Source organism: Simochromis diagramma, unplaced genomic scaffold (assembly GCF_900408965.1).
Source record: "Simochromis diagramma unplaced genomic scaffold, fSimDia1.1 OVJJ01000321.1, whole genome shotgun sequence".
Lineage (NCBI taxonomy): Eukaryota > Metazoa > Chordata > Actinopteri > Cichliformes > Cichlidae > Simochromis > Simochromis diagramma.
The window spans coordinates 15302612-15316418 of record NW_024386772.1 but is presented as its reverse complement, the minus strand read 5'-3'; the positions used below and the strand labels follow the sequence as shown (position 1 = coordinate 15316418).

At 40.3% G+C, this 13807-nt stretch overlaps 1 protein-coding gene and 1 long non-coding RNA gene across 3 annotated transcripts in view; one reads left to right on the top strand and one right to left on the bottom strand.

Moving 5' to 3' along the window:
* baiap2l1b (BAR/IMD domain containing adaptor protein 2 like 1b) overlaps window positions 1-6841 on the bottom strand; it is a 27907-nt gene extending 21066 nt beyond the window's left edge. The window contains exons 1-3 of one of the 2 annotated variants that reach the window (XM_040051790.1): window positions 6458-6841; window positions 4419-4494; window positions 4089-4175 (exon numbers count right to left, since the gene is read on the bottom strand). In XM_040051790.1, the coding sequence (XP_039907724.1) occupies window positions 4089-4175; window positions 4419-4494; window positions 6458-6508 (214 nt within the window). In that variant the 5' untranslated portion in view covers window positions 6509-6841. The remainder of the gene's footprint in view (window positions 1-4088; window positions 4176-4418; window positions 4495-6457) is intronic. The other variant, XM_040051800.1, reaches the window with a different exon arrangement.
* LOC120746342 lies at window positions 5546-13807 on the top strand. Its single transcript, XR_005698826.1, has 3 exons — window positions 5546-5629; window positions 11444-11586; window positions 11688-13807. It is a non-coding gene; the product is annotated as an uncharacterized LOC120746342 (long non-coding RNA).

Below are 13807 nucleotides of genomic sequence, written 5' to 3'. Positions count from 1 at the left end.
GGAAAAACAGCCTGCACACCAAGGTTTGAAAAATAAAAAAAATTGCTGTCGTCTTTCAACTGTGTTCTGACGTGCACAAATGCACTGCGCAAATCCTTGACAGCCTTTCAATATGCCTGCAGACACTGACCTGTACATTCATCAGTATGTAAACACTGCCCTTCCCTGCTCCATCTTTCCACACCTTGCCTGCTCCACCTTGCCTCACAGTGAGACTGGCTGCTGCAGTTCAAACAGCTCGGCAGATAAAGACTCTGCTCATCCCAGTAAATCTGCCCTTTGACAGAGCAGAATAAAAGAGGCTGAGGGGTAGTGCAGGCAGGGTAAGGGTGGGAGGAAAATATGGTGAGGAGATAAATAGTGAGGCAGAAAAAAGGTACTACAATAAGTATAAGAGAAGAAATGACAATGTAGTATATGGCAATACACAGTAAAAGAAAGAAAAAGAGTTTAGAAAGGCTATGCTAGATTTAAAATAAAACAGGGCCCAAGACTGGCCCAACCTTAAAGTCCCCTCATTTTACAGTAAGAATAATCTTAAAAATGTCAACAGGTGTGGTATTGAGTCAAACACCAGACAGACTGGTTTATATGTAAGGCGTATAAGTCGAGTCATAAACATACCTCAAAAACAAAATTCAGAAAATGATGTCACGTAAATGTTTCATATTAATAACTGCATAAAGATTGCATCAGTTTCTTTCCAGCAGTTCTCACTCATTTGTTTATTGTTGCACAGACCACACAAAATGTTGCTCGGCAACAGGTGAACTCTTTTGAGCAAGGTGTGAGGGCAATAGTGTATCATTATGAGGATAACTCTAAAAGCAATGCGCCATTATTACCCAACCAGAACCACAGAGATAAACCCAGCCAACCCAACCACCATCGATTTAAATAAATCCCTTTTTGTCTCTGATGAGATACAATTGTTTTATGTCCCACATGACAGTGAACAGTGTCTTTCGTAATTGCATATGTTGAGACAGATAGGCAATGTCTGTGTTTGTAGAAAGGCTCTGTGAAGACTGAGCACTTTATTGCATTTTCCCAGAAGCCTGGCAAAAAAAAAAAAAAAAAAAAAAAAAAAAAAGACCCACAGTTCTTCCACCGTTTTTGACTGTGGACAAAATAATCCTGGCATCTATGAGAGCCACCTGACACAGCATGCAAACATGCTTGGATTATGTAAAGTGGGCCTGGTGCCATTTGAACACTAGTCACTGTGTGTCTGTGTCCACGAAACATCTATAAATACCCTTTTTGCTGCAAAAGGACAAGATCGAATGAGATTAAATTCTTTGGGGACAATGAAATGCGGCACAGTCAAGATATCTTACAGGCTGTTTGCTGTTCCAATTTTTTAGGCAGCAGTTTTGCGGTTCTTTTCACTGTTCCCTGTGCATTTCTGTTTCTAGCATCAAGACTAGAAGTACAACGAGAAGATGTAAAGAGCAAATTCTAAGCACGTTCTAATCCTATTGCATCCGAACAACCTGGTCTGTACATGTTAATTCCTGCTCTTTGTTTGACCAAACGTCAGAAACCTGAGCGTTCGAATGAGAAGGAAAAAAAAAAAAAAAAGAAGGTTGACATTTGAACTCTGGCAGAAGTGGAGGGAGAGATAAAGGAAAGGGGTGAGAGAACGAGGTGCACCGGTGCTCTAATGCCTCGCGAGAGTATCTGGTTTCTGGTTATCTGTCACTGGAGCTCATGTTTCTTACAGAGCAGCTTCACTACAAGCATGAGCAGCCTCGTGATGAAGATGTGTAGACTTTAACGCCACATTTCTTGTAGAAGATGTCTCCATAATTATTACAACTTAAAACAATGTCTTACGAACCTGACAGCAACTCACGACACAAATTGAAGATCCTGACTATTTATAGAGGCGTGCAGCACAGACTCCAAGTACAATGCATTTAGGGTCTTCAAGCCTGGTTCATTAAACTAGATGAACACCCACCGCTCTACATAATCCAGCATAATGACTCAGAATAAACTGATCCATCATGAGATCACACAATGCCACACAGGAGGAGATTAGTGGGTATGTTACTTTGAATTAAAGGGAGGATTGTTTTTTTTTTAATGAATCGTTTAATCACCCGTCTATAGGCCCGAAACATCAAAATCAGAAATAAAATGGGTAATTTGAGAACATTAAAACTATTGATTTGAGTATTTAATCGTGAAAACTGAGTTTATTACAACAGTTTTTGACTGATTAATTGGCCAATCATAGCTGGGATCCTACCAACTGATTATGGTTGCAAGAAAATGCATGTGTACAATGTGGCGAGATCACAGATGGTCTTAAATTGCAGTATACACATGCTCAGTCTGTACACAGTATAATCTATCGTATGTTGACAGGTTCATCGTTATAGATGAACCAACCAAAATGTTTTATATCAATATTATATTTTTGCAATTCTAAACCAGCCTTAAGGATGCAAACTTCAGAAGCACCTGTTGTCACAATATTTTATGGTAAAAATGTGCCACTGTGAATTCAAGGAGGCTATTGAGGATTCAAAGGCTTACTTTTCTAGCCACTTGCCAAGTGTGCACAGGGTGTTTCTTTTTTTTGGGGTGGAGTATCACTTTAACTGTGCCAGGAAACTGACACCAGGTGGCACTTCCCATTGTGCTGCTAAATTTAATTAGCAGTTTTGGTACTAATCAGCAGGGGAGATGAGAGGCGTACAGTGGTTAAATCAAAGTGTGACACTAGTGACAATGACTTAGGATGCCAGACTTCTTTGGACTACAAATTAGCTCAGGGGAACTGAAGCCTGGGGAGTTGGAGAAGAACGAACATAGGACGATGAACAAACAGTGTATTCCCAAGTCAAATACATAAAAATCACAAGAACGGTGCTGGAATTAATCAGTGGGTAACTTCTGATGTGTTCGAGCTAGAGCACTGCCTGGGTTTAGTTTTTTTAGTGATAAAGAGAGGTTCAAACATTACCCTGCTCTCTTTCATCATGAAACAATAAACCAGGGAATAGCTGTTGTTCCGTTCATTTATTTTTTTCTAAATTAATTTTAGTTATATTGCACAAAGTGTCTTGTGGATATCTTTTGCAAACCTCTGATTTCTTATGAGGCTTTGCAGGTGTAGAGGCAAGGCTGTGCTTCATCGTCTTATGAGATGGGGCTGAGAAGGATTTAGACCAGCGACTGAGGGGCATACATATTAACTTCCTTTAGCTTGTGATTACTGGGTCATCTCATTGACTTGTGAATAAATTAATGATCCATTTCTCACACTGATGTCAGATGCACTTTAGAACTGGCAAATCCTGCTAAATTGAAAATATGCTCCCGATCAGCAAGGTCAGGAAAATTTAATTTAAGACTTTTAAATTCACTTTGTTAAAACTTCAAACCTAATATTTCTAAAATGGCAACTGGCACTGAATGAATTCAGCTCCTGTGTTCCTCACAATTATCCCATGTTTACACACATATTTAGAATGAAGCCGGTGATAAACATCTGATCATTTTGTGAATAAATCTACAGACATAACAAATGCAATGGAGTGAAGCTTGTGAGCTACTTTAGGAAGTCAACTCGAGATGCACTGCATTATTCACGTGTAACATGCCTCACTCTCCTCCCGTCATATACCCAACACACCCTCTCAATTCAGCTTTGTCTTGTTAAGCTGGAGAATTTCCCATCTTTTCCCCAGACCTACAACACTTCCTGCTCTTTCACCCAAACCTGCATCTACCCTGTATACTCAGAGAGGCCACTTTCCTATTGCTCCCGCAAATCTGTGTGCAACACATACCAAATGACATTGACTGCTGCAGAAAAAAAAAAAAAAAGTCATTCAACTGAGGTTTTCCATCAACTTTAATTAAACAACAATCTATCTGCTCTGGCTGAGGATCAGTAAATCATCCTTAAACTATTATTAGAAATGAAAAGACTGCCTTGGGAATAAAATACAACTGAATAAATTAGAAAGAAGAAAGTTTTTTGAGAAAAAGGGAGCTGCCTCCACAGTCTGCAGATTTCCCCCAGTTTATCCCAGTGGAGAATCACAGGACAGATCAACTTGGAAACTTACCTAATTCTCTGGAGACAGGAGAAACTGCAGCATTCTCCCCAATCTTAGTCAGTGCATCAAAATACAACTTTCCTGCCAGGGTCATTGCTGGGAAAATGATAAAATTGTCATTAATTTTTGTCACAGTAGCCCCTAATACCCTCTGAACACCACAGAGTAACAAATAGCCACATTATTATCCAACCTGTCCGATCCTTCCTCCAAAATGGCTAACTTGTCCTTCCAGTTAGCCATTTTTCATTTCTTAGCCAACTCTAACTTAATATATAAACTCTGAATCTTTTTTTAATGTAATAGCAAAAACAAAAGGGGGGAAAAAAAAAAGCTCACCTGCTACTGATTTCTCATAGTTCTTGCCCAGGTTGACCAGGTTCCTCAGTCCTGGGTTGAACTGTTCCATTACGGTCTAAAGGGGTTGAGAGAGAAAAAGGATTCAATGTGACTGTCAAACTGACAGAGTGACATTAGACGTAAATAACGAGGCAAAGAATGAATGAATGCAGTCACACTAGAGCCTGACGACTGTTTAAAGGAAGCTATAACCATGTCCTTCAGGCACACATTCGCATGCATACAGATAATTTCTACAAATGATGTCACAGAGGCCAAAAATTGCTTCTGTGGAAACTTAAGACAGGAAGCACAAAAACAAAGAAATAATAAATACGAGAATAAGAATGCACAATCAATTAAAATAACGTGGGCATGAAAAGACACAGGCTAATCTGATAAAAGTGGGGTCTCTAGTGATCGCCATCCTTTAATCAACATCGTGGAGTGGAACTAATTATGTCTTGGAAAAAAATTTACTAATTTTCTGAGCTCCATTTTACAGATGTCAAGTCCAACCCTCTGATTAGGCAGGTCTTAGCTAACACGCACACACAAGCAAAACCTCCTTAGGACACCCATGGCAAACAATGTTTCATGAGTCTTGCATTGTTCAGCCACTTGTACGTCAGACATTTGTCAGCAGCATACTGACATAATGTGTAAGTAACAGCTCCCTGCTGATACAGGCATTCATAAGAAATGACTCAGTAACCTTTCCTTTAATTTTCAGCATCTAATAATGCTGTAAGAGAAGAACTTGTTCTTCCATTGCTGAAAATCACACTGCATTTTAAAAGTCCATGAAACATGTAAACAGCCAAATCGTGTTCATTTTCAACAAAAAACAAACACAACTTGCCACTAAGTATTTAAACAGACTATTTTGGGAGCCTGTCTTGCTTATTATCAATGAGCCTGAGGTGATGGCTGCCAAGGAGCTTGCTGTATAATCTTACCACACAAAACACACAGCCAGTTAAATTATTAAACCTGGAGTCTTTTTCCTGCATTTCACCACGCCAATGAGCTGTGGGGGCAGCCCCTGGAGGAGGCCGGTGGATAAGAACTGTTTAAATAGGATAAATGCATGAGAGAAAGCTTCTTGCCTTCTTTTCCTCCTCCTGCTTTGAACACAGTCACCTTTCCTGTGCCACCTGTGGCGTGCACACTGCAGAGGACCATTAAGTCAGAAAGCCTGGTGGGATTTGGTGAGTGCCACTCGCGTTCAGTTAAACGTTTCATTTTCAGTGGTTAGGCTTCTCTTTGAAACCCAATTAAATCATAGACTCAACAAAAAACAGCTGATTACTTATTAAAATTGCTTTAAAGGGAGCAGTTTCCCCACAATCCAAGATAAGGAGGAGTGGTAAATACCAATTCACTTGAAAAGCTCCCGCTTCAGTAAATAAATTAAAGTTAATTAGGCTATTGGTTGGCACGGAACTACAGAACAGCCCAAATGATGCTGATCAACCACGGCAGCAATTTAATGGGAAAAGAGGGAAAAGGAAATGCCACTCCCAGGGTGGGGCTATTCTCTCAAAACCAGTGATTCAACTCACTAATAGGCAGTTACAAGCTCTCGGGAAGCTTCTAAACTAAAATAAGAAGTGCTGACAAAAATGCACTGAACTCATTAACAGTGCAGGCTGAGATGCTGAGTAAACCAAGAACACACTTAAAGCTCAGGGATCCTGAAAGAGCAAGACCCCAGGGTAGGATAATCAAGTGTGATAATAGTCTTTTTTCTGCTGTAACACTGTCACTTACTTGTGATAGTGCCCATAAGCTAAACATATCACCCATATATTCTCCTGTGTTTTCAAAAAGAAGGTAAACTACTTAAAGGCGAATGTCCACACAAGTAAACTTTACTGCTAGAAAAAACCAAAAAACCTCATGAGGTCCATGAATAACACCTGTTAGACAACAGGTTGGTAAAAGTCAACCTGTAAACTTGAACCCGAGTTTAAGGAGGCACTTCTTCCCTCTCGCACCTGTTGGGTTTCCCACCTTCATAGGAAAGCAGCGCTTACCTTGTATGTACTTTCAGCGAGCTTGTTCACCTCCTCCGCGTTCCTCGACATGTTTAATGTAGTTCCCTCGCGACGCCCGACAAAGAAAATATTAGATTTTTAATTATGAATTGACTTATTTGTAGGGAAAAAGAAACTACACCGATGCCAAACACCCCCTCCCCAAAAAACAGGTCCAAGTGGGAGCGGTGACCAAACCTACGCAGACATAAAATTCCTCATAGCCAGCAGGAGACGTAGGGACGCACGCTCAGCAACAAAAAAGGGAAAAGTAACTCCTGTGGTGGAGACTCGAGCTATCTGTTGCTGCTGCCACTCTTCGTGTGAGCACACACTCAGGGGGTGACAAAAAGCTGAGCTGTCAAACTTATTGTAGGTGGTTAGTTCAAAAAGGGGAGGGGAACCTGTGGAGGTAGATGGGAGTTAAGCAAACGAGAATACAACTTCCGCTTGGACTTGATTTCAAAGTAAAAGTGGCTGGGTGAAATGTCCACTGCAGGATTGTTTAGACTAGCGTGAAAACTGGTGCTCTAGATGTGAAAAGTCAAATTTAATTGAAAGCCACGCAATGGCGTTGATGATTTTAGCCGTCTGGGGGTCTTATCGATTAATTTCCGCTTCAACTTCAATATTAACCCTCTAATTGGGCTTTTATCTTTTAAGGATTTCTTCCATAATTGATCTGTATATGTTTAACTTGACACTTAGTGTAGAAGAAAGGTGGACAATAGAATAAATACCTGAAGACGGGCGCTCCCTGGAGGCAACTGTTCCATAATGCGGAACATAGCATACACTCCCCCCCCCCACCTTTTTTTTTTTTAAGAACAAGAAGAGTCCAAAAACAAAGCAGAACAAGGAAATTAGATGTTTGGGTTTGGGATTAGTGAAATATTGAACCGAATGGAGCGCTAATGTAAGTGGAAACCAAATTCATCAGCTCATAGTAGTTGGATTCAAAATTACACCTGCTTCAACGTGAATCTATTGCGTGGAGATATGCTCGTTCGCAAGTTTGCTTTTAGTGTTACAGTTTATAATAGGCATAAGCGATGTGATAACCTGAAGACGAACAAAACAAAACAAAGAACAATCTCTGACACTTTGACATTCATGTTGCAGAAGCAGCTCTAGTGACACTTGATGCCTTAAGCAAGTAACAGCCAGCTGCATTTTTTTTTTTGCTCCGCTCTACATTTATATTCCCCCAAAGTACCAAGGAAAACAGCTCTTGTAACTCTCACTAGAAGGTAACTAAAAAAAAACACCCAAAAGAAATAATGCATCAATGCGGAAGTTCCCTAATTTACCACTAGATGTCTCTCACTGTCAGCTGATTTTTCTCTCAGTCTGAGAGAAGTTTCATGACCTTGGAGACATTAAATCAACACGCGTCAACACGACGTGCATGTATTTATAGATTCCTGCGATTTCTTGCTATTTTGATTTTATTCCCTTATAGCCTACTGTTTTTTTAACCTCCTTTTTTCTGTTTTATGATGACAGCTGAGGTTCTTTTACATTCCGTGATATCTGAACTTCCAACAAATCAAACAGAGCAACGACAAATATCATGTGTCAGCGGTGGAAGAAAATATGCCAAGACACTTTTATTTTATTTTATTTTATTTTATTTTTGTGCATGTCATTTGATTTCAAAACTTTGGAAAGCTCCATGAAATCATGGGGAGCTACAAAAAGAGCTGAATGTAAAATGAGATTGTACCCTCAGGCTCCAAACACATACCACTGCTCTCAGCCCTCAAAACACTCTTAAGTGACACATACAACATAATTGGTCTCTGAAGCCACCATGTGAGTGCCTCTCTCTCTCTCTCTCTCTCTCTCTCTCTCTCTCTCACTTGCTGCTATCTACTGCATTGTGGCGATTCTGACAACCTCCCACTGAGTTATGTTCCTGTAGGCAGCAATCAATATGTAATGCTAAATAAAGGAATATGGGGGTCAATTATAACCAGTCACTCACATTTCACAAGGTGATGCAAGTTCACGATGTAGTGTTTTTTAAGCAGCTGCACACACATAATTCAGAATATTAAGAATACTAGAGTTAGAATAAGGGTGAAGATAAACTAGATAATCCAGTGTGATCATAGGGGGGAAAAAAATCAGGATTTTGCACACTGTTTTCTCAGAAGTATTCCTGTTTCTGCAAGGTCTAATTAATACCCCGCTCACCTGTCTTTTCCTTTTTCCATGAGTGATTGCTCAGATGACTAAATCAATCACAGAGCAAACTTTCAACCAATATGAAGAAATTAATGGGGAGAAAAAAGAGAACGGGAAAGTTAAATCGAGACAAGATGAAGCATAAGATAAGCACGATGCATTAATATCTTAATCGGTCTCGCTTTACAATGCATTTACTGTTAAAAATAATAAATAATAATGGAGAAAAAAGAAGAAAATTCATGGTATGTTCTGCATGCACTGTACTCCCTGGCTTCGTGTTGTCCAGGCTATTGGTGACCTCTCGCTCATTGTCTCTTTTGTGTATGTGCTCTCAAGGACAGCTCTTCATCCCTTTCCACAGAATACCTAAGTGCACCAAGGCATTCAAAAGACAGCTTGCTTATGCTGCGCCAGCAAGGCCACCTCCTTTTCAGGCTCGCCATATTTCTCCCAGCACAGCTTCACAGAAGCGGTGGGCAGACAATAGAAATGGTTTAAGAATTTGCTTTTTGCCCTTGAAGACGGCACATGCTTCGGCACTTTACAACCTCACAAGTCTAATCAGCAGCAACCTGCGTATCTCGTTTTCAGAAACTCTTTATTCTATGCTTTTTTTTTAATTGACGTCAATCATGCCGTTTCTCTAAACTAGTGAATGGATGGAATAAAACCAAGGATCAAGATATAGAGCTTCTCAGTATACTCATCAGTTACTAACACCAAGGTCCACTGTGCAAGAAGATTCTAATTTATTGATGGAGCTGCAGTTCAGGAGCTCATTATTTTCACCAAGCAAGATTAAAATTGAGTCTTAATCTGCTGGGTAAACTGGTTCAAATCACTGGTAACCTCAGCACGTTTAGATACAAGCACTGGAATTTTAACACATTTATTTTTGGTTGCGGTCTGCCGAGTTATTCCCAGAAAAAAGTTGCGAAAAACTTTGGTGGAAAATAAAACTTAAAGAGAAGATGTGCTGACGCCCAGAGGAAGCTGGGAGTGCTTGAGTAGGAGAAAAACTTCATATGTGGAAACAGATTATTAAACGAGGATATTTATAAGGGTCAAAACTATTTAACTCTGACTCAAAACTTTCTTTTCAAGGAGATGTAGTCAGACCGAATGTCCGTTTTCTTATTCCTCGGTGATGGAAGCACATTTCCGACACTTATTCTTATTCTGAAGCGATAAAAACTGAGTTTATATGAGGGCAAACCGCTGCCTCACAAAATCCGCTGAGTCATCCATTCGCGTATTCTCCAATATTATACAGAGTGAGTCAGGGGCATATTTGATGTGCAGCAGACAGCACATAAGAGACAGGGAGATTCTTGTGACGGCTGCTAATTGAACACTGCGGCCTTTGCCATGTTATTTTTCACTCCTGTCCAACTGCATCTTTCTCAGGACCAGAGTCAGATCACTGGACTTCTGAAATTATCTCACAACACAGAATCATGCACTCACCAGCGCTAAATACACAAGTAAACAGGCCCATGCGCCTGAGGGTACACAGCAGTGAGTGTTTGCTCCTGATGATATTGCGGTCAGCAGTGTGTGAAAATTTAATAACTGAGTAGATGTCAGGCGCCACATCTCACTGGATCAACCTTGTTGGGGGGAAACTGAGGTCCCCTGCCATGTATGAGCTCTCTATGCTTCACTGGCAACCACAAAATATTTACAAACTGCAAATACAACGGCCAAGATCCCTGCACCAGCTACAACTGCTCTTTTTACCTGTCGCAGGGATGTTTCTGCGCTCTTTTGCTCAACACCGTTAAGCATTTTGACATTTGACTGACTGGAATCAAGCTGTGACCATGTCTGAAGTTGAACTAGAACTCTCGGTGCAGTGTGCTTGTGTATGTGATCGCGATCAGTCAATGTCGCACAGAAGAGGATTGATTGGAGATGAATAATGTTCGTCATGGGGGCAGCTAACAGGCCATGTGGCGTTTAGAATTGGGAAACCCAGTTTGAGTCTGTGACAAATGTATCACTTTCTCTGCACCTGTTGTTTGAACTGCAAGTCTGTGGGTTGCTCAGCATAATTTTGAACTTGTCATAAATTACAAATGAACAACTTTCCCCGCATGTAGAAACGCACCCGCGTTCAATTCTCCATAAACTGCTGCCTGGAGCCTCATGCGGTGATTTTCCCTTTTAAAATTGTAAGCACTTACTATCTTTAAACTCAACTCCATGCCTGGTGGCAGCAGGCATTAACATGAGCATTGATCCCGTAATCATTGTGTTTATGCCAAACTCCTTGTGGAATCCAGACATTTTTGATCATAGCAAACATCTCAAAGCTGCAAAAGCTCGTAATGCAGCACTGAGACATCTCGCCTACGAGTCTTGTCTGAATGAGACAAGAGCTGTCATTTTTAGCTACAAAGCTCTGTGCTCAGGGACCTTCATTCAGTGTGTTTGAAGGCTCTTTACACACAAACACAGGGACACGCACGCACTAATTGCTGCCTCTGTCATCTTGATGACTTCCCTAAATATTCAAGGTTTGCATCTGGGTTAATTACACCTTCCTAATCCCTGCGAATCTACCGCATGGTTCAAATCGGCCTCTATGGCAGACAAGAAAGGCTTTGTACTGTTTATGTAATATAACCAGCTAAATGTGTCACTTTTTAAATTTTTTTTCTTTCAGTAAATACAATGCACAGGGCACAGGCAGCTCATGCCTTATGCAAGCTTGGCACAATTTTTCAGAGTGAACAACTCTTGAATGTGCTTTATTTTCTGTTTAAGTAGCAGATTCAACTTGTATTGCAGGCCCTGAGGAGATTTGTGGAAGTGTCTCATAGAGTGAATTCAACTTATTAGAGCCAAGAAGTGGCCATGATGTCTTATTCAGTGCTGAGCTGCATGAACCTACGGGCAGATTGAAGACTGATCAAGCATTTTGTTTACAGAAGGTAAAAAAGGGGGGTTAAAGGTGTGCATGCCTGTGCATTTTTCTGTGGCTGATTAAACATAGATATCTAACTGACCCTTTATCTTGAACATATTTACACAGGCTTTAAAACCCTCCTTGAAATCTTTGCAATGTGCAGAGCAGTGGAAATGCCTTTGAGTGGCATGCCATGTGGCTATAATCCATGAATCCCATGGGTGCTTCTGAAGCATGCGACAGAGATGTGATGGTGTCTACAGCTGAGTTATTCTTTTTAAATGATGAGGATGTCTTTGCTTTCCCGCCGCAAGGAGGGAATGGATTACAGCGAAGGCTAAATTGTTATTTCAAACAAAATTTCACAATATATGCTTCAGTGTCTTTGAAACACCCCCCTTTTTATGAGGATAAGCTTCGAAAATTGAAATAAGATGAGAGATGTACAATCCAATTTTAAATTCAGGGATAGATTTGCCAGATTTTTAGCTTTGCCTATGTCAAACAAGGTGGGAAAGTGGGACAAACAGCTAGCTCTGTTCAACAGTGTCAGAATATGCACCTTCAAGCCTCTCTAATTAACACTGTATATTTTGTTCATTCAATCAATAAAAGTGTAAAACTCATACTTTCTTGTTTTATGGGATGTTTATCTTCAGAAAAAGCAAAAACTGAAAAGGTTCTGCTAAAAAATAGTCTAAAATTTGACGGTAAATTGTCAGTTTAACATTATATTTATGTATGGATTGATTGCAAACCATATGCCCTGCCAGTTAATGAGATTAGAGCTGCTGTTATGTGGATTTTGTTGCTGTCTTAAAGAGAGCCAGGCCTGATGCTACACAATAATTTTCAGTTTTTCTTGTAAGCTAACTCGAAGCAGGTTCAGATCCACGCTGAGGATGGCGTTTTGACAGTAATATTCAATACCATCTTTTGCTGAAATATCACATAATTCCTCTAAATTCAGAGGGTGTTTTTTGTCATCCACTTTTCTTCAAGCTTGCCAGAGACATAAAATGACATTCTTTAAAAGAAAAAGGTTTTGCACCAACGTCTTAAGCTCATAAAGTATATATTCACATTCATATCCATCCAGACTGATTACATCAGGACCTTAAAATGCAGTTAGCAAGGGAAAAAAGACTGCTTCGGTTGTCCATAGCCTCGTGACGAATGACTTGTATGGACGTAGCCTGCTATCAATTATGCATAATTTACTGCAGTTAATGCAAACAACCTTGAAACTTTTGTGGGGCGTTGGCAAAATTAGTCAGTCTAAGCTTTCATTGCAATCAATCATAGCCACTGTTACTCAGGTGAACGATGGGCTGCTTGGAACAAACCAAGCCTCTGCCAAGTGTCTGCCAGCCCCTAAATCTCCTCCAGCTTTGCATATGAATGGCATTTTAGTGTCTTTCTCACAGAATGTATAACTTTTTAATTATGCACTGACATTACCTGCTATTCATGATGCATTTTTCCTCAAGAACCGAATTTTGTAACAAGAAACAAAGCTAACTTATAATCAAATACGCAGTTTCTCTCCCTGGATTCGGTGTATTGCCTCTTGGACTTGCCGTATTAGTCTTATTCTGTAATTCGTGCTTGTTCTCAGGTAATTCTCATTAGCCGTACATCTGTGCATGGCTCAAGTTTATTTTAAAATGAATAAAGGGTACTGGCGTTGCTGAAAATCCCACAGTGACAAACATCTTACAGAGTGGGCATGCAATCACTGACTAATCAGTCCAATCCATTCATTAACAAGGCAGGCTGTGTTTAAGCACACATAAACACAATGCAAGCCAGGCACATTTCTTCAGGCTGCATCAGCTTTAACCTTACCCAGCATCCTCACATCCATGTGGGATCAGCAGGACGAACATATGGGTAAAGAGTGATGATACTTACCTTGGCAGTGAGGCTGTTGATCTCAGCTGCCTCACTCTTATAGTATCATAATCATTCCCCTCACACTATTCTCTGACACACAGATGCTTATTTTTCATGCTCTCAGTTACTCTGCAGATCCCATTCTCTCCCTCAGTGCCAGAAGCTCAGACATTGAGCTTAAAGCTATTGTTTTTTTTGGCGTTTTTTTTTCAACTATCCACTGAAACACACTCAACCATGTTCCTCTCTCCTCGTCTGTCTCATCCACCCAAAGCCTCTTGTCTGTCTTTTGTTCAGACTAAAGCAACAAACCGGAGTTTGCAGCTGGATCCGAAGCATAATGGGCTTAC